The sequence below is a fragment of the Lytechinus pictus genome, chromosome 4 (assembly GCF_037042905.1).
Source record: "Lytechinus pictus isolate F3 Inbred chromosome 4, Lp3.0, whole genome shotgun sequence".
NCBI classification, from domain to species: Eukaryota; Metazoa; Echinodermata; class Echinoidea; order Temnopleuroida; family Toxopneustidae; genus Lytechinus; species Lytechinus pictus.
Window position 1 is genome coordinate 29,126,457 of NC_087248.1, and position 22,431 is coordinate 29,148,887.

At 36.1% G+C, this 22,431-nt stretch overlaps 1 protein-coding gene across 2 annotated transcripts; it reads left to right on the top strand.

Annotated features, from left to right (window-relative positions):
• Window positions 1-903: 903 nt before the first annotated feature.
• On the top strand, window positions 904-21,773 carry LOC129258735 (acetyl-CoA acetyltransferase, cytosolic-like). Of its 2 annotated transcripts, XR_010293434.1 has the most exons (9): window positions 924-1,125; window positions 8,967-9,157; window positions 9,755-9,880; window positions 12,203-12,320; window positions 15,700-15,966; window positions 17,004-17,158; window positions 18,418-18,528; window positions 18,955-20,698; window positions 20,852-21,773. XR_010293434.1 is itself a non-coding variant. In XM_054896964.2 (8 exons), exons 1-8 carry the CDS (start codon window positions 1,080-1,082, stop codon window positions 19,123-19,125), a joined length of 1,185 nt encoding a protein of 394 aa, XP_054752939.1. In that variant the 5' UTR covers window positions 904-1,079; the 3' UTR covers window positions 19,126-21,773. The 2 variants fall into 2 exon arrangements, 1 of the variants encoding a protein (XP_054752939.1); XM_054896964.2 differs by having other exon boundaries at window positions 904-1,125; window positions 18,955-21,773.
• Window positions 21,774-22,431: the final 658 nt, after the last annotated feature.

Genomic DNA, 22,431 nt, shown 5'->3' on the forward strand with positions numbered 1-22,431 from the left:
CAACTCAAGACTAATGTGTATGCCAAATTCTTAGGAGAATAGACCAGTTGAAAACTGATAAAGTAATTCAATCACAAGATTTTCATTTATTTTTGGTATTTTATTTGTTACCATGGCAACACATTTTTTTATATAGGCATAAAACATGTTTTGCACATTTTCACATCATGACTAATGTTTGTGCCACATTTCATGAAAATTTGTTAAAAACTAGAGAAATAGTTGGAACAGCGAGATTTATACATAATTTTTGCCATAATATACCGTTACCATGGCAACACATTTTCCGACACATGCAAAAATGTGTCTTGCACATCTTTTCCTCAAATCCAATGTGTGAGCCAACTTTCATGAGAATTGGTATAAAACTAATGAAGTATTTTAAACGGCAAAATTTGGGCCATAATATATTGTTACCATGGCAACACAATTTCTGAAAAAGAAAAAAAAGAACAAAATCTTCCACCTCCTTACCTTAAGACTAATGTGTGTTCCAAATTTCATGAAAATCGGTTTTAAAAAATGAGATAGGAGCTCGAAATGCAATATAGGTATAAATTCTAAAAAAAAATTGGCTGAAATTGCCTTGAAACTACAACAATTAAGACAGCTCACAACTGTCTTAAAGTTAGGGCTAAATTCTTAGCCATGTTGTATTTATGAAATACAGACTCTGCATATTTAAGAAAAGTTACTTAGCCATTCATCCTAAATCTGTCTTAGTCGCGCAAAACTTCTTAGCCAAATTCTTAGACAAAATTCTTAGCCAATTCTTTATGGAATACGCGTTTTGGCTAAGCATTTTGTCTTAGACAGAAAAATAAGACAAAATGCTTAGATTTTTGACTTAAGCATGCTTATCTCGTTTATGGAATACGGGCCCAGTACTAGTACAGCGCGTTCGTAAGCGCGGGGCAAAAAATGAGTTGATAGAAACGACTGGAGTTACTCTTACAACTCCGTGGCGTCAGCTGTGATTTGGTGCCAAGAACTTCCTATCTTAGAGTGCTAAACCCAGTTCAAAGAGTGATTTGTCATTTAGGTTTTTTGTTTTACCGCACCTAGATATACTAGTCATCATGTCTGATCCAGTCGTTTTCGTTTCTGCCGTTCGCACTCCAATTGGTAAGTTATAAAATTTCCAAATGCAACGATGAACATTTTGTAGATTCGCCGGTCGTCTGACCTCGGTCCCACTCACTGAGAATAGTGTAGACTATGTCTAGCAGTTTATGGTTCAAATCCACGCCCACATTTGCTTTGCTGGTCGATCATTTACCAGTCAGTGGAGCTTGTAGTGCTGATTCAAGAATACATGTAGTGTTTACTCAAGTACTGATTCAAGATACTGCAGATAAACTTTTAGATGATTTGTTTTGCTTATTTATTGAATATTGTTCTTGGACTTTGTGATTTGTCATGTTTGTGACTTGTGTCATTGTTTTTTTAATTTTTACTTTATTCTTTATTTTTACTTTTAGTTTTTTTAAATTTTTTTAAAAGTTATCCTGAATTTCTTAAATCTGGCTGAAACGCCTACTTACCAAAGTCCGGACCATAGTGCATAATGGCACATAGTTCTCATCCCATCCATGATTGTAACACTATTAAACAGGTTTTTACTTTAAGTTTAACCTTTCTGGAGTAATGCTGTGCCCACCCCACACTCGTCTACATCATGTATATCGGGACTCCTTTCATCATGTTCATGCCTTTGCTTTAAATTCCGAATTCTATACATACAACTCAAATGTAACACGATGTCATATTCTTCTTTGTCCTCCCTCTTTCTCCTCATTCTTCTTCCTCCTTTTCCTTCTTTCCTCTTTGATCTTCTTCTTCCTTTTCTTCTTCTCTACTTCTTATTTCTCTTCCTCTGTTTTCTTCTCCTCTCTAACTAACCCAGGGAGCTCAGGACTCATAGCCCAGGACTCGTCCGTGTAATACTAGTCAAACATACTCTCCAAAATGGGGTAGAATGGGGTCGGAGGGGAAAAAATAAATTATGCACTTGCCTCGATTATATGGATGAAGGTCTATCGTGACACAGAATCCTGACATCGAGGCACAAAGAGGACCCTCAAAAAAAGGAAAAGTTTGTTCTCCTTCTGTCAAAATTAAAAACTAAATGGCCGAATAATACCAAACGAACGCGACATAGACGTCTAACTTTTCCTTTTTTTGAGGGTCCAGTTTGTACCTCGATGTCAGGATTCTGTGCAACCAAAAAATTACACGGGGGCGGCGGGCGAATTCGCCCCGGAAAGTCCAAAAAGAGCCCCGGAAAAGGGCTAAAAACATTCACACGAGGGCGACTGCAAAACTCATAATCGCCCCCGTCAACTAGGCTTGGGAGCCAGCGCCGGGTAATCGAGTCTACCCGATTCTCAATGCCAGAGTCGGGGAGTCGACCCTGATCTCTGGAGACTCGAGTACCAAGCGGCGGCGGTTCTGAGATAAAGGGACTCGAGTCTTTGCCATGCTCTCTCATTCATGGACGAAAATCGGCGCCAGCGCCGACTCCAAGCACTGAGATAAAATAAATGTAGAATTTGGAGCCGAGGAATCATATACTTCGAGCAGAACGTTTCTCTGCTTGTGTGCTTTAGGCTCAGTGTGACTGCATGTGGTATGGGGATGCATCGTGTGCATTGTGTGTAGTGTGTATTTCTGTGTGTGTGACTGTAAAATGCCAGTAGAGACCACGTGCGCATGTGTTGAGCGACACTTGTGATTGTATCATGAACTGGGATTTGTGTGTGGATTGTGTGAGAAGTTTGGTGAAGGTGTAAGATTTTGGGCGACTTGATAGATGATTGCTCCCCCCTCCCATTTATGTACACTCTCTAGCCCCATGTCGAGCTGCAGCCACCCATCTTGATCCTTCCCCCCAAAGCTTGTCTCTCCTCATTCCTTCTTTTCTTCCAAACTTTATTTCCCTATTATTCTTGTTAATTTCTCCTTTTACAAGTTGTAATTCACTACGAACTTCATTATAATTTTAATGAAGTGTTTATCACCTCTTGTTTGTTTTTAAATATTTTTATATCTCTGTTCAAAACAAGAGTCTCGTCTATCCCTTTAAAAAAAAATCACGCTTTGATTTTTTTTTCTTTCATTCCAAAATCCCATTGATAACGTTTGCTTGCTAGTCTTAAATTGGAGTCTTGGCTTATTGGAATATTGGCAAGAAGTTAATAAAAAAAAATGATGTTATTGTTCTGTCAGTAATAGAAGTAGAGATTCAACTATGGATATTTTTCAGTCATATTTCATTTAATCTTCGTTATTTTAATCCAAACATTCATTTTTTTTTCAATGATGTATTTCACCTTTGGCCAGTTCGCCATTTTCTTAAGTGACTGAAAACGTAGACTAGCCCCTTAATTCAGGGACATCAACCCTCGGCAATTTGTTTATATAACTTTCTTTGTCTCCGTCATGTATTGCACAATCTTGAGAAGTGTGGAGAAATTAGGTCAGGTAAAATTTGCAAAGACGTGGATAAGTTCATTTCAATTAGAGGCCGTGCAAGGCTAGGCATTCATGATGGATGATGGAAATTGCCAGTTTTGGTTCTGGTAGGCCTTTTTGTCATGAATCTGTGTAACTGATACGAACGCTTAACAATTCAATGACCTTTATGACTTATATCATTATTTTGTATGAATAATTGTAAGTCTTTTTTTAAAAAGTGTCATTTAAATAACTTTCAGTCAAATATGTACGAAGGATATTTGTTCAACTTCATAACATTTGCAGGTACCTATATTGTATGATAAAATAAATTACCTCAGAATTGTACAAATTCAGAACTTTCTTTTTCTTTTACATTGTCTTTAGACACGAATACAGATCTTTCTAGATTAATTTGGCAAATGGGCTATAACACTAACTAGTAAACACGCAAAGCTCACGTCAACCAAGTATCAAACATTCAAACTTGGATTAATTCATGGAGGTTCTACCTCCATGATTTAATCTGAATAGGTCTGTATTAGGTCCATGAATCAACTCGGATATCGTTCAAGCATCAAAATCAATCTATCATCACAACACTAAAATCATAAACAATCACTTCGAAGAAACAATGCGAAGGTCAAACCAGGGAAGTGTTATACTTCCCTGGTATATGCTAGCTACCGTGTATATATATACACACACACCCATACACACACACACACACAAACGCAAAAAAGCCGCGAAATAGCTCCAGAAATTGTAGCCCTGGAAAGTGGAAAAAGAGCCCTGGAAAATGAAAAAGTAGCCCTGGAAAATTTTTAAGTTTCTCCAAAAAGAGCCCTGGAAAGAAAAAAAGTAATTTTTTGGTTGATTCTGTGTCACGATAGACCTTCATCCATATAATCGAGGTAAGTGCATAATTTATTATTTCCCCTTTTATTTGGAGTGCTATTGCGACCCCATTCTACCCCATTTTGGAGAGTATATGTTTGACTAGTATTACATGGACGAGTCCTGGGCTCTGGCCAGCTTTGCGGGCCGGATCTCCCTGGGTTACTCTCTAACATACTTTCACCATTGTTTTGTACACATGGTAGTGTTGTGTATACTATTTCTTTTACATGTAGACTATTGTGTTTGGAATTTAATGATGATTATATTCCACACATGCTAGGATGGGGGATGTTATAGCAGCATACAGACCTTTTATCATCATCCACATGCATTATGAATTTTAGGGGTATTAAAGTAATTGCAGAAAGTTAATAACTTATTTTTGTTTTTTCATGTAAAGTTTTCAATATTTTCATGATATTGTTACAGACATTGGAAACCAAATTTCTTTGTATGCAAACATTGACCAATAAAATAATCTTGAGCTAGAACTCTGGGGCAGTGGTTTCATAGCCAGTCCCTAGAATCTGGAAACTCAAAAGTAAAAAGGGTTAATCCAGTCCCTTACTTTCCAATGTTAAAGGTCAAGTCCACCCCAGGAAAATGCTGACTTGAATAAATAGAGAAAAATCAAACTTGCATAGTGCTGAAAATTTCATCAAAATCGGATGTAAAATAAGAAAGTTATGACATTTTTAAGTTTCGCTTATTTTTCACAAAACAGTGATATGTACAACGAGGTGAGTTCATTTCATTTTTATTTCATTTATTTATTCCAAATTCTCATTAAAAAACATACAACATACAAATCAAAGAATACACTATATACAAATAAAGATACAAAAATAGAAATACATTTAACAAGAGAATAAATGAGAATATGAGGGAGCCAGCATAGGCCAATGGCCTTTCTAAGGCTGGGCTCCCGAGACCATAATATAATCATAATAATCATAGAAGAGAAAGAGAAAGTACTATAAACATAATTATATGGGTGGATGATATAAGGCAATACAACTTATTTTCAAATTTATTTATAGGCATCAATAAGGAATTTTTTATATCTGTTTTTGAAAGAGGCAAGAGATGGGCATCTTTTTATTTCTTTAGGTATTTTGTTCCATAAAATAACTCCAGCATATTTTACAGAATTTCTAGAAGATTCATAATTCAACAAAGGTAAATATAAATCACTGGATTGTCTTGTTGAATATGAATGGACATTTGAAGTCAATTTAAAGTATTTTGTGAATATAGGAGGAAGCAACTGGTGCTCAAACATATACATAAAAGATGCTATTTGTAAATTGTAAATATCAAAAATTTTAAGAACTTTAAACTTATAGAATAAAGGTCCAGATGGTGTTCTAGGGTTGGAGTTATTAATTGCTCTTAATGCTCTCTTCTGTAAGACAGACTCTATTTAAATGTGTTTGAGCACAGCTACCCCAAGTCATTGTGCAGTAAGATAAATGTGGTAAAATTGTTGCATTATAAATGTATAATAGAATTTGACGTGGTATGAAATGTCTTATTCTAAATATAACACCAATAGCACAAGATATTTTTTGTAAAATTACATTTACATGAGAAGACCATGACAGGTTTTCATCAAGAGTGATTCCAAGAAAATTAATTGTAGAAACTTGTAATATGTTTTTATCGTTTAAGTAGATATCACTAAGATTGTCAAGAAGTTTCTTATTTTTTGTTTTGAATATCATATAATTTGTCTTAGAAGAGTTAATAACCAACTTATTTACAAGAAACCACTCTTCGATCCTAGGTATTTCTACATTCAGGATAGAATTTAAATCGACAATACTTTTACCTGACAAAAAAAAACTTGTATCATCTGCAAAAATAATAGGGCACAGTTGGTGACTAACATATTGGACATCATTGATATATAATAAAAATAACAAGGGGCCGAGGATTGAACCTTGCGGCACGCCTGTGTTTATTTGCAGTAATGGAGAATTTATACCATTGATGGATACAAACTGTTGTCTGTTACTCAAATAACTCTTAAACCATTCTAAAAAAGTACCTCTTATACCATAATGATGAAGTTTATATAATAGAATTTTGTGATTTATTGAGTCAAAAGCTTTTGACAAGTCCAGAAATATGCCCAATCCAATGTTTTTGTTTTCAAATGCTGTATTGAGATTTTCAATAAATTCCAACAGAGCCATGCATGTAGAATGTCCGGATCGAAATCCAAATTGTTTATTGTATAATATATTATGTTTGTTTATGAAGGACATTAGTTTGTAAACTAATTTTTCAAATACCTTTGAGAAAATAGATAAAAGTGAAACTGGACGATAGTTTGTACACAAATGTTTATCTCCTTTTTTAAATAAAGGCAAGACTTTGGCTGTTTCCAAAGATTCTGGAAAGCACCCAGTTTCAATGGAAATATTAAATATATGTGACAGTACTGGAGCTATTACATGAATTGACTTTTTTAAAACTCTGCTATCGATTTCATCATGCCCTGGGCTCTTGCCATCTTTTAATCCCAATACAGCATTTATAACATCAGCTTCAGATATGGCTGTACAAAAAAATGAATGTGGGTAAACAGTACTTAAAAAGTCTGATGGATTCTTGTTACAAAGAGGTATGGTATCAAGAATACCATCTCCGATAGAAACAAAATATTGATTAAAATGCAACAAAATATCACAAGGTTCTGTTAAACAAGTATTGTCAACCATCAGAGATGGGAATTCAGGTTTCTTTTTGTTTTTCAAAACATTATTAATTACCTTCCAAGTTCCCTTTAAATCGTTTTTAACTGAACCAAACTTTCTTTCATAATAATCTCTTTTAGCTTTTCTAATAGTGCTCAGAATTTACAATATTCCGTTGCTTTTTATAAACAATTTCTCTGTATGATGTTGGATTTTTAATAAACTTGTGGTAAAGGGAATTCTTTTTACGACAAAGCATTTTCAAGGATTTATTATACCAGGGGTTCCTTTTTATTTTGTTTTCTTTATATTCAAGCTTAGGAAAATGTGTATTATACAATCTACTGAATACATTCATAAATGCATCGTACATATTGTTTACATCAAGATTTTTAGAGGAATCAACAAGTACGGTATTCCAATTGATGTCCTGCAATGAAGAACAAAATGATAAAATATTTTCTTCATTAATAACTCTAACCCTTGGTGATGAGCGATATGATTTTTTCCCTGGTGAATCAATATCAGACAGTGTATAACTAAATATGGGCATGTGATCACTTATCGGGTATGTTATAATACCAGACAAAGAAATATTATTAAAATCATTTACAAAAATATTGTCTAACAAAGTAGAAGTTTCGATCGTGACTCTGGTGGGTTTACTAATAACAGGTGTAAATGCATATGAACTCATAAATTGTAGAAGTTCAGATGACTGTAACGAATCGTGTAAAAAATGATCAATGTTAAAATCTCCCATTATGTAACAGGATTTGTTTTCATTAACAATTTGAAAAAGCATTGGTTCAATATATTCTTTAAAAGAAAGTATTGACTGAGATGGTGGTCTATAAATAATGCCCACAATAACATTATGTTTATTAAACTTCAGTTCAATAAATAATGTTTCAACTTCGTTAACAAATAAATTTAAGTCAGTACGTATTTTATAATTCAATGTATCATTAATGAAAAAACCAACACCACCACCAGTTCGATCCTTTCTTCCTTTGTTCACAAAATTGTAACCATTTAAACTGAACACTGGTAATAAATTTTCATTATCTTTCAACCATGTTTCACTTATCCCTATAACATAGAAATTAGTATTTATATTTGTTACACATGCATGGAGTTTATCAATATTCTTCTTAAGACTTCTCATGTTACAATGCATAAAGGATAAAGATGAAGTATTGCACAAAGGTAAGTCTTTTAATTCATAATATGATGAATCTAAGCATTTAATAGGGACATCGTCCATCAAGAATATGTATAGGTAATTGTACAAAGCTCAACCTTGCCTGGCTCACAAAAAAGCTGTGACCTATAATAACAGTTTGTATAGAAATGTACATTGAATTGCCTGTCGAGTAAAATGAATAATAAAGATGCATTAAATACGGCAAAATACAATAAAAATGGGGAATTTGAATGTAACTCTAGATACAAAGTAGTAAATAACCAACAACAAAAAAAAAAAAAAAAAAAAAATGATGTCCATCACTCACTATTTCTTTTGTTTTTTATTATTTGAATTATACAATATTTCATTTTTTATAGATTTGACAATAATGACCAACTTGACTGAACCATATATTATTAAACAATGCTAATACCACATGTTCAGGGAGGAATTAATCGTATCACTTGAATAGTATGACGTCACGGATCGACACCAGTGATTTGCATGCAGTCTTGTAATAAGTGAATCGTTGGAGCAAAAATGGCACAACGTCTTGAAGTTCTTAGATGTGGAGGATGCAGCTAGAAAAAGTGATGGAAGTGAAACGACATTCATAAGACTCCTGAGTTTTGGAAATTGTTATGTGCCCGAACTTGTCTGCACTTGTTTATTGACTGTGTGACTTTTTATTAGATCATTTCTTTTTCTTACATTTGTAGGCAGTCTGAATGGAGTGTTGTCCACAGTATCAGCCCATGATCTTGGAACTATTGTTATCAAGGAAGCCTTGCAGAGGTCAGGGGTCAGCACCAGTGATGTGTCAGAGGTCATCATGGGTCAAGTGTACACAGCAGGTCAAGGTCAGAACCCAGCCAGACAAGCCAGTGTCAATGCAGGGATACCAGTTGAGGTAAGGAGCCGGTGTCAATGATATTCAAACGGAAATGACACAATAAGCAAGAGTACCATATCAAAAGAGCCCTGAATATATTCCCCATTCATTGCAATGTTAATACTTATCCAATGTTGCCGATTTAGGCAGTAAGTTGTGACTGAAAGTAGCCCCCGAAAATATATACATATTTTTTTGCCTGATGTATTTCCCCTCCTCTAAAATTGAAAAATAAAAATATATGGAAAAGTATCATATCTAAAAATTGTATAAGATATTGAGCAAGGAAAAGTTGGATCCATACTAAATTACGACTTTATAAGATGGCTCGTAAGAGTTGACAAAACGAAGAAATATGCAAAGTTTGAGTACTGAGTAGGTAAGACAAAGAAAAAAATGGGAGGCTTGACAAAGAGTTGATAAACCGTAGACTTGGGAGATCAGAGAAAAGTAAGGGAAATGATTTGAAAGAGAAAAAATAAAGAAAATGTAATTAATTTGCATTATTGCAATACGGTCAAATTCGCAGGGAAAAAAGTAACAGGAAGGAAAGAAAATAGACAATAATTAATAAATAATGACATCCGTTCTTGGTATCTTCCATTCAATATGCAGGTACCAGCAACTAATGTGAATATGCTGTGTGGTTCAGGTCTGAGGACTATTGTACTAGGAGCACAGGCCATCATGTGTGGGGACTCTTCCGTTGTAGTTGCAGGGGGGCAAGAAAGCATGAGTCAGGTTGGTGAACAAAATTCAATGCTGAGGGATACTGATAAGGAGGAGGAGGATGGTGGTGATGGTGGTGGTGGTCATGACAACGACAATGATGATGGTGATGATGATGATGATGATGATGATGATGATGATGATGATGGTGATGGTGATGATGGTGATGGTGATGGTGATGGTGATGGTGATGATGGTGATGGTGATGATGGTGATGGTGGTGATGGTGATGGTGATGATGGTGATGATGGTGATGGTGATGGTGATGGTGATGGTGATGGTGATGGTGATGGTGATGGTGATGGTGATGGTGATGATGATGATGATGATGGTGGTGGTGATGATGGTGATGGTGATGATGGTGATGGTGATGGTGATGGTGATGATGATGATGGTGATGATGATGGTGATGGTGATGATGATGATGATGATGATGGTGATGGTGATGATGATAATGATGATGATGATAGTGATGATGGTGAGGATGATGATGATGATGATGGTGGTGGTGGTGGTGGTGGTGATGGTGGTGATGGTGGTGGTGGTGATAGTGATGATAGTGATGATAGCGATGATCATGATCATGATAATGGGGATGATGCGATGATGATGATTTGATGATGAATATGATGTTGATAATGATGAGGGTGATGATGATGATGGTGGTGGTGATAGTGGTGATGATGATGATGATGACGATGATGATGATGTTGATGATGATGCTGAAGATGATGATGATGATTCAATTCAATTTGCATTTATTTCATTCTCGATAAAAGCAATTATAAAGCAAGGTATGAGAAACAATATATTTACAAGCAAGAGTAAAAATGAAAATGAAATGGGGAACTGTATAAATAAAGCCAAGTGGCCTTGTGTAAGCACAGTTCCCATAAACATTAATAACATGACATGGTATAGAGAAACAATAAGATAAAGAATTAAACATGATATAAAAACAAGGGGAAAAAAAAGAAAAAACAACATAAAAAGGTGTCAATCTACAAGAAAAAAATAACTATACATATTTAAGATATAGGAACTGCTTCAATCTTTTTTTGAATGACCTAACAGACTTGCTTTCAATTACATCTCTAGGGGTGGAGTTCCAAATCACAGGGAAATTATGTCTTACACATTTCATTACGTTATTAGATTTAACTGGCCATAGGTGGAATGAATCTTTAAAACGGGTATTGTGATTATGTATCCGATTAAGGGTAAACATTTTCTGGATATTAAGAGGTAGTTTATTCTAGAAATAAAAGAAACCAATTAATGCAATAGAAAAATAATACAAATCATAAATATTAAGAGACTTTATTTTTCGAAACAATGGGGCAGAATGGGCTTGATAATGACATCCCATACATATGCGAAGGGCTTTTTTCTGCAATTTAAATAATTTTTCTAATTTCGTTTGACTGCAATTGCCCCAAACAACAACACAATAATTAAGATATGACAACATAAAAGAATTGTATAATAGTAATAATGCAGAAGTTGGAAGGGAGTCTTTTAACCTATATAGGATACCAATACATTTAGATACTTTTTGGGTGACTTTTTGAACATGAGTGTCCCATTGCATATTATAGTCTATATAAACACCTAGAAAATTAACACTATTTACATGATCATGATGATGATCCTGATGATGATGATGATGATGAAGATGGTGTTGGTGATGATGATGATGATGATGATGATGATGATAGCAAGAATTTTGATGATGATCATGATCATGATGAAGATAACGATGATGATGGTGTTGGTGATGATTTCAGTGATAATGATGATAGCAAGAGTTATGAAGATGATGATCATCATGATGATGATCATGATGATCATGACAAATTAATGAATATCTTACAGCAAGGAAATTGAGAGACCCTGCTTGTTGATCTTATTTAAACAGTTCTATTTGGTTGATCAAGGTTTGAAATTTAATACCACATGAAAGTTCCTTGATATGTAAAGAAGTAATTTGTTTTTTGTGTTAGTCATTGATTAAAACTGAATTTAATATATATCTTTATTTCTTCTTTTCTTTCTCTCTTTTTCACTACTTGAAAAATCATAGCGAGGTCAACCCCCCCCCCCCACCTCTTTCCTGTAGTGGCACCCCTAATTTCTTGGAACCACCCCCTTCCCAACTCTCTCCCCCCCCCCCACCGAAAGAAGTGAAGTAGTGGCATCCATAATTTCATCTAGAGTTTTTTGTTGTATTTATTCTTCTTTGTGATATCATATATATACTATAGTTGATAAAGTGATAAAAAGTGTGATTTGAATGTGTGATTTAATAGCATTGTATTGTTCATTTCCTTGCAGGCACCCCATGCTGCACACCTGCGTAGTGGAATGGCATTCGGTGACAAACCATTGGTAGATTTATTAGTGAACGATGGACTGATGGATGCCTTCAATAATTACCACATGGGAATTACAGGTAAAGTAATAGAGATTGGATCCCATTATGAATGCATTCACACAGAAGATTTACAAGAAATAGCAGGCCTACTGTTAAACCCAGCGCACACTATGCTATCCTTTGCGATCGGATTTTCAAAGAAATTATATTGACATTTGATATGAACATTCCAACCAATAAAATCTTACCAATGAGAGATTAGAATAGTGGTAGGACTACCGAAATCAAAATTCAGTCTAGTTTGAGCCTCCCTGTACTATTGTAGGAATAAAAGCAAATTTAATTCCAAATTGCAATGACGTCATCATCGTCTTTGACTTGAAGCCGATTTGAACTTCACTCCGACAACAGGGCTTGCAGAAAAGCAAAATGATGAATTTATTATTCCTAACATAATACCGAACTTCAAATAAAGTAAGTTTTCTTGTTGGAACTTTCATATTTAATGCAAAATATGATTTATTAAAAAATTGCATCGTATTGATACTATCGGATCACATCGTGTGCGCTGGGCTTTAAGGTATGAAATTGAAGTTTAGATCCTAACCTATGAATAGCAATCTGGTACACAGTGACTTGCGTTTCAGTGAGCCTGCTTCTTTCTTTGTTGTCCATCTTTGCATGCATTATCTGTTTGGAACAGATGATGAATTCATGAAAAATAGATAGCACACATGGTAGGATGTACACAATGACACTAGTAGGAATAGTTATCCAAAGGAAAGTCAGATACTTTGAACATAGCCATCTGCATCAAATCATTATAAAAGATACTGTACATTATTTTGGATGGAAGAGTAGCAAGGGAACTAAATCAAGAGGGAGTCCTATAATAATTGGGATGAGAATGCCTATAAGTGGATTAGACTAAAATTTCAAGAGTGACATGTTGGCATATAGATTAATGTGGAGCGTTGTAACCCAGTGGATTAGTCTCTGAAACATAGGGTTGTGGGTTCAAATCGCAGCCATGACGTAAGTCGGGGGATTAAATGGGGGCTTGGGGCTATTTCATCTCCAAAATCCCCATTCACTGGAATGTTGAAGCTTTTCCGATGTTTCAGATTTAGGCAGTAGATCGTTAAATGTAGCCCCCGAAAATGAAAAAAAAATAATCTTATGCCTGCATATTAAAGTCCCTTCAGCAAGAAGTTGATCCACACTGCTGCACTAAACCCAGGTGAGGGGAATCAGGGGCGTCGATCCATTTTTCAGATTGGGGGGGCGAAATCATGAATCAACTTTCCAAAGGCACTCGATCACACAAAACAAACAAACTCACACACACATATGCCTATATATACATATATGACTCATGAGATAGAGACACATATCTCACCATCAAATTAATGCGAGCGCCAGCTGAAATTTCTTTATATTCTGACCTGAAAGCTTGATATTCTAAGCATTTTTGGTACTAATAATTGAGATGGGTATCTAAAAAACAATAGATGCGAGCGCGAAGCGCGAGCTAAAAATTTTGATATTTCGATCTGAAAAAATTGAGTTTAATGGACGTTTTTAATAAAGAACAAGATTTTTATTATAGTTTCCTCCTTTATTCGAAATGTTCAGTGTACTTCATTTTTTTGGCCAGCTATTCCTTTATGGTACAATTCTGATGTAAAAATTGGTGGAAAAGGTATATTCTTAAAGGAATGGTGGGACAAAGGCATTAGATTTATTAACGATTTATTAGATGAGAATGGAAAACTTCTGGAAAGAGAAGAGTGTGAAAAAAGATTTTCAATCAAAATTCAGTTTCTTCATTATTATGTCTTATGTCATATTATTAAATGTAAGTATAAAGCTCAGTTGAATACGTGTAATATGAAATCTAATGAACCATTATGCCCTGCTTATATCTTTCATTTACTGAAGGACAAAAAAGGATGTAGACATGTATATTATATCATGTTAAAAGAAAATGATGATAACTTGACTAAATTGTGTAATAGATGGTTTGTCAATGGCATTTCGATGGACACCAGAGATATGAAAAATTATTTTAAAACGATGTTTCGATGTACAACTTATACTACAATGAGGTACTTTCAGTACCGACTGCTAAATAAGATATTATATTTGAATAAGGATCTTGTAAAGATGAAAATAACTGCAGATGCAAAATGCTCTTTTTGTGGAAGGGAAGAAGAAAACGCTATACATTTTTTTATCAATGTCATGTGGTAAATCTTATCTGGGTACGATTTACAGACTGGTTATACAGTTTAACAAGATTTAGAATAAATCTTTCTGCTGTACATGTTTTGTTTGGTTTCACAGAAAAAAGAAACGATGCTTTAAATTGTTTAATAATTTGGACGAAACAACAAGTATACTCTGCTCGTGTGGAAAAAACCATACCTAATTTTGAGAAAATTAAACAATATATAAGAAAATGTTACAAAAATGAGAGGCAAATCAGTATTATGGAAAACAAAACACATAAATTTGATAAAAAATGGGTAAATTTCGAAAGAATTCTTGTCATTTTGTAATAAGATTTCCGGACCTTTATATGTATTTCTGTTTAATGTAAACATATTTTCATGATGAATGTGCAGTGTGTTTCGGGTGAGAGGTGATCAATTATTGTTGGAGTGGCCTTGTTCGGTGCTCATTTGTTCTTTGCTGCTGCAAGTGTCGGCGGCGGAACGGATGGGTGTAGGACATGGCCACTCTAGTATCGGTTGCCTTTTGCTTGAAACGCCCTGTAGGCCTATACTTTGTACAAAATTATGCTATGTGTGTATGATATGTTATTTCATTTATATCATTGTTAAAATGTTTATGCAAATATATGCCCTATCGGAGGGAAATAAAAAAAAGCTTTATAAAAAAAAAAAAAGAACAAGATATATATCCAACAAAAGATTATTGCAAATCGAAGGGGGAGGTTTTTTGAGGTCTAGAACTGAAAACGGGACATTCTATTCACCTATTTAATCATTAAAAGTATGGGTTTTTGCTACAGAAATGATGCAAGCGCGAGCTCAAATTTTTTTATATTCCAATCTGAAAAGCGGACATTTTGAGCACAATTTTAGATAAAAAATTAGTTGTGTATCTCAATTTCGCTTGCTGATTTCTGTGTAACATTACAATCTTGTTTTATTTTTTGCACATGCGGAATTATTGGGGGGGCAAAACGATATGTTTGCCCCCCCCCCCAATATTTTCATTGGTGGGGCGATCGCCCCACCTGCCCCCCCAGGATTGACGCCTCTGAGGGGAATGGGTACTTGGCAGGAATTTATTCCTTGAAAAACGCTGAGCACTTAACAGTAGCTAGCCGAAAGCCAGAGGAATTATGCTATAGAGAATTCTAATAAAGAAGAATTAGGCATTTTGATTATTTAATCAATTTTTTAATGAACTTTTTCAACCTTGGCAGCTGAAAACCTTGCCAAGAAGTGGGAAATCACCAGAGAGCAGCAAGACCAGTTTGCTCTTCAATCGCAACTCAAAGCGGAGAAGGCCCAGACGGAAGGCATCTTTGCAACAGAGATCATCCCTGTCCCGATCAAAAGCCGCAAGACCACCGTAGAGGTCAGTGTGGATGAGCATCCGAGGAAAGGGTCAACCATCGAGGGAATGGCTAAACTCAGATCATGTTTCATCAAGGATGCTACGGGAACCGTTACGCCAGGAAACGCATCTGGTGAGACCAGAGTAGACTTCAGTGGCGGATCTAGTCAGGTTGTAGTAAATAAAGAGGCTTTAATAGGAGGAAATAATAATTTGTTAACAAATTTTCGGCATTACTCCTATTTTGTGTTTAAGATCGCTATACTTGATCTGTAATGAAAATCATAAGTCAGAAAGTCTGGTTCCAATTTTTTCTGACTTATGATTTTCATTACAGATCGAGCATAGCGATCTTAACCACTTAAATAGGAGTAATGCCGAAAATTTGTTAACAAATTAGTCAGGTTGTATACAGTAACTTTTGAGATGCTGTATTGTGTTTGCACAATAGTTGGCTTCCCAGAACTATTGTGTCTAGCCTGGCTGGATCTGCACCTGGTAGACTTTGACCTTCTTGAATTCAGTACTGGAATACTTGATCCTTGTCCTGTTTAGATGATGATTGTATCATATGTAAACAGGGCATTACAGTAGCCAAGTTTATACCATCGATATCAGTGTGTAGATAGAGCTAGAACGCGCTCCTTTGAGACCACCGGAAACAAAAGTGCCCCAAAAGGTCAAGTGCGCACAAAGTTCTACACTTTTTTCTATTGCATGTGCGTATATGGAGTACTTTACAAGTTGATATGGACCCATATACTGTTTATTGTGTGATGGGGTACTTTTCCTTGGCATCAAGGTCCTGCGTGAGTACGAGCTCAATCCAGCTTGGTTAGCAATGTGGTACATTTAGTTCCAAGAAAATTGGGTGTTGTGGTGTGCGCCTGTAATCCAATCTAAATGGGGGCAGTTATCGATCGCAGAGGTTTGAGGTTCAAGCCCTGGGTCACGTCTTTCTGATGATGACATTAAAGGTGTAAATTACATAAATCTGATTGACAAGTCTGAAAAACAAACTTAAACTCATACACATTCTGAATTGGTAAATGGTAAAAACAACAAAATCACTCTTCAAAACTGGATAGGCCTACTTAATCTTTTTTTTTAAATTCTGCTCATCACTGGTCTACACGTGAGATTTAACTCTACTTCTGCTTTGTCTTCTAGGAATCAATGATGGAGCAGCAGCAGTGGTCCTCATGAAGCTCTCGGAGGCCCAGAAAAGGGGCGTGGCGCCCTTAGCGAGGATAGTCTCATGGGGCCAGGCTGGGGTGGATCCCGCTATCATGGGGTCGGGTCCCATCCCTGCTATCAAGAAAGCGGTAAGATTTTACATGGGGACGAGTTGAAGGGGGCGTGGCACTCTTAACGAGGAGAGTCTCACGGGGCCAGGCTGGGGTGGATCCAGCTATCATGTGGTGAGGTAAACGGATGTGACACCCTTTCCGAGGATAGTGGCATGGGGCCAGGCTGGGGTGGATCCCGCTACCATAGGGTCTGGTCCAATCCCAGCTATCAAGAAAGCGGTAAGATTTTACATGGGGACAAGTTGAAGGGGGTGTGGCACTCTTAACGAGGAGAGTCTCACGGGGCCAGGCTGGGGTGGGACAGGTCCGTGCTTTCAAGAAATCTGGAAATATTGTCATTATATCAGCTGCAGAACTCTGGAGAGAAGAGATGCAAGAAAATGAAGAAGAAAGTAGATCCAGTTTGCAAGGGGCTGAGGATGTAGGGGGTGGATAAAATTTCCTGGTGTTCGTGATCCTATGACTTTTGTGAGCATTGCATACTGACTGAATGCAACACTTAGATCGGTGTTACTCACACCAGGGCCCCGTTGCATAAAAGTTACCATTATGGTAACTTGCAATTCCATGATAACTACCATGGTAACACTGATTTTGATTGGCTATTGATCGGTGTTACCATGGTCGTTACCATTGGATGGCAAACTTACCATAATAGTAACTTTTATGCAACGGGGCCCAGGGCTGCAACACAAAGGTTAGCAATTAATCGCTATTTTGAAAGAGCAATTCTGATTGGTTCCTAGTCAGTCTACTGAGCAAAATGCGCATGCTACGATGATCTTGATAGGCCATTTCATTTTGGGATTAATCACCAACCATTGGGTTACGGGAACCGGAATGGTTATGCACCAATTTATGCACAACTGGGCCCTGTCTTACAAAGACTTGCGATTGATCCGATCAACCACAACTATGAATGGCCAGCAACATCAACATCTAAAATGCAAATTTGTTCAAAATACTTTCTAGATATGATGTATATGCATACATGCACCGTTCTCTTGGAAATTCAATGTGTTTCTCTTTGTTTACTAAGGAGATTGTGAAAAATTCTTGTAGAAAAAATTATGGTATGGATAGATTTCCATACATGTACAGTTGAGTTTGATTGGATCAATTGTAACTCTTTGTAAGACGAGCCCCAGGTGACCCTTTCTTGGGTCAGATTCTCAATCATTTGGTCCCATTAGTTAATGTTGAGGAATACTGCAAAAAACCTAAAGTTGATTTTTATTTTCTTTTACTCTTACTGGTTCTTTCCCCCACCGTAGCTTGGGAGTGCAGGTTGGTCTATTGGTGATGTTGATCTATTTGAATTGAATGAAGCCTTTGCTGCACAGTCTCTCACCGTTACAAAGGAGCTTGGGATAGACACTTCTAAGGTAAATTTTAGATTATATCTTTCCTATGATTTATTTCTTCTTCGGTTAAATACATAGGTTAACACTGCAAAGGTCTTGTTTCTTTAAATCCTGAACTTTGATGCAGGTGCGGATCAAATTCAGATTAGACACAATGGTTTTGAGAGGCGGACTATTGTGCAAAAATAATATGGCCTCTGAAATGGTATTGTGTTTATCGCAGATATAGGTAGACCAAACGGCCCAGATTTCTTAAAGTCTATCCAAGGCCTTTAACAAGACTTTTGCATTCTGGGCAATTCCATGAAGTAATGAATCTATCATTCCTTCCCTTCTCTGTCTCTCTCCTTCCCTCCCTTCTTTCTTTCTATTTCTCGCCCCTCCCCTCTTTTCCTTTTTCTCTCTTTTCTCCCCTCTCTTCCTTCCTCCCCCTCTCTCCCTCTGCAGGTCAATATCTACGGCGGTGCCATAGCCCTGGGTCACCCGTTGGCAGTGTCGGGTACCCGTATCATGGTCACCCTCCTCAACGGCATGAAAAGGACCGGCGCCAAGAAGGGTCTCGCTGCTCTCTGCATAGGGGGAGGAATGGGCATTGCAATGTGCGTGGAAACCTTGTAGTCTAACAAAATACCATTCCAAACCAGGATCCCTGTCTTACAAAGACTTACAATTGATCCAATCAATCGTAATTCTATGGAAATCCATCAGTGTCAAAAATTTTTCTACAGGAAATTTGTACAATGTCCTTCGTAAGTACAAAGAAGCACAGTGAATTTTCAAGAAAACTATGAATGCATGAATATACATTATAGTTAAAAATATTTTGAACAAACATGCATAAATAGATGTTGACATTGCTGGCTGTCCATAGTTGTGACTGATCGGATCAATCGCAATTCTTTGTAAGACGGGCCCCAGGACCCCTGTCTTACAAAGACTTACAATTGATCCAATCCATCGTAAGTCTATAGAAATCCATCAACGTCATAATTTTTTCTTCAGAAAATTTGCACAATGTCCATTGAAAACAAAGAGAAGCATACCGATTTGGCAAGAAAACAGTGAATATACCTCATTTCTAGAAAATATTTTTTGGAGAAACATGTATGTTGATGTTCCTGGCTTTCCATAGTTGCGATTGATCGAATCAATTGCAACTCTTTGTATTTAAAGACGGGACCCTGGGCCCTGTCTTACAAAGAGTTGCGATTGATCCAATCAACCACAATTATGGAAAGCCAGCAACATCAACATCTGAAATGCATGTTTGTTCAAAAAAAATTATAGATATGCTGTATATTTATACGTTCATCATTTTCATGAAAATTTTGTGTACTTCTCTTTGTTTACAAAGGACATTGTGCAAATTTCTGGGAGGAAAAAGTATGATATTGATGGATTTCCATAGAGTTATTACTGATCGGATCAATCATAACTCTTTGTAAGACGGGGCCCAGAACTTTTAACTTGTACTTCTATTGTGCTTCTTGGATCAATTTTAGTGTGAAACACTTCTGTTATACAGGGAAACACAGACAATTTTCAGGCACAACAAAGACAAAACCTCATTTAAAATAATGAGACATATGAAACACTGAAAAAACAAATTTAAATTATCTTATATCTAACAGGGGATGAAACTACATCATTTATGGGGAATGATTGTCAATTGCCCTTTCCTAAAAATGATAGATGGTAATTCTTGTTGAAGAATTTGAATGATATGTCTTTACATTTTCTTTGAATGATTAAGAGGGCTATGTTGGAATTTCTTGTATGATTTTCAAATTTATTTTGAGGATTTTTAAAATCAGATCCACCCTTTTAATATATAATGTAATATACTGATAAAAAAACAGCTCACCAAACATAAAATGTGTTCATAAAGATAACTGTGTGTGATTATCCATTAGAAGTTTACATTTATTCTGTTTTCATATTTTGTATTTGATTATTTTTTTTTACACAAAGTTTAAAATTTTGGGGCCAATCTATAACTTCTTATACATGTAAGTCATATCATGGTGTTTAATTTTGTGGATCCACAATATGGTGCGCCATCTATCGGTTGCAGCGGACAAGCCATTTTCTAAATTCGGGGTCAACATTGCGCGGCAGGAGGGGCAACACACAGTGCTAGTGTACTGTAATGTGACTGTGATGCTTCATAAATTAAAACCATATGACAAAAGCGGAGGAAGAATTCACCGAAAACGGTCTGAATTTCATGAAGACATATGCGGCAAATTTATCTACCACCTCCTGGACCTTGATAAACAGATCAACATGTAAGCTGGCCGAGCCACGTCGGCCAGCACAGCATAATTGCTTGCATGCACTATAGCACGCACAGCAGATATTTCAACCTTTTCCCACGAGACGTTGCGAGAAAAAAAAAGGTGTCGTAAAAGAAATGTAAAATAAAATGCAGTAAACAGAAAATCTCTTATGTCATTTTGGGATGATTTCCAAAGCATGCATGAGGCATATTTATTTACAGGGTGTCATAATTTTTTTTTCCTTAAGAATGATTAATGGCTAACCATATATCTATTGTTCCAGGGTCTTCTTTTTGCCAAACTACATTTGCTTTTAAGTTCCCTTATGTGTTTAACAAAAATGACCACAATAATTCAACAAATAATTGATGCTGTGCTTAAGTATAAAATAATCATGCTTTATCATATCTTCATTAATTGGGTATTAAGAGGGAAAAAATCAAGAGAATACATTAGTTGTTTCATTCAGGTCCAAAATGCTATTGTGGTTATGACTCCAGTTTGTATAAATGAAGTATACAACTGCATGAACCATGTGCATTTATAAAGGCAGGAAAGAAAATTCCTAATGCAATGAGCATATCCTACAAATTACACAAATATATAAATGCAACTGATGTTTATATACTATTTAGACAATGTACAATATTGATAAAATTTTGAATCATTTATATGTGAACAATGTATTTTCCTTAAGCAAGTTAAGCCCCATTTTGCAAGGTATTCAAAGCTCTCTATAAAAAAATATCAGTTTATTTCTCTTTCTTGTGGGTCTGTATGTTGCCTTCATTTCAAGACAGATTCGGGGCTTTGATGTGACATTGCATTTTATGCATATCGATGTCACTCATTTAATATTTCATGTACTGTAATAATTACCGGTACTTTGAATGAAATTGTAACTTGTAATTCTTTAAAGAATTGTCGTTGTATGGTATCATGTGATTTATGTGGGTAATTGCTATATGAATAAAATTCATGATCTCACTTTTGTCTATATGTCAATGTTTATTAACATGTGTACTGATTACTTGAGTATTTCAGTAAATTTACAAGCATATCATTGGAGCACTGTTTAAAGGCCCCGTCACATCGTTCCACGCAAGCCTTGTGGGTGAGTTGCAGGCGGGTGTTTGCCCCTAATTCACCCGCAACTGCGTGCAAATCAGACTTGCGTGTGCTCCTGCGACCAACTGCATGCGAGATACTATCAATGTGGGCAACCTGCGGTTGGTTATAAAAGTCGCATGCAAGGCTTGTATGGAATATGGTGACGGGGCCTATTAAACCTCAGTCTTCAGAGTGAGTGCCCCTTTCACATAAGATATCCAGATGACTGGATTAAAGTCCCACTCATGCCAAAAGAAAGTATTCGGCAGATCAGATTTTGTTTCTCAATTTTTGTCTCTTGTGCCTTTTTTTCTTCCTCTCTCTCTTATTCTCCATGTTTCTGTCTTTTGTCCATTTCTGGTATATGTCTTCCTCATTTTCTCTCCATTTGTCTCCCCTTCTTTTTCTCTCTCTTATTTACTGTCTCCCTCCATCTCTCACATTTCTTCCTCTATTCCTGGGTTTGTTTCTCTGGTTTGACCACGATTCCCTCTCCTGTTTGTATATAGTCTGAACCACCACACAAACTTTCAAG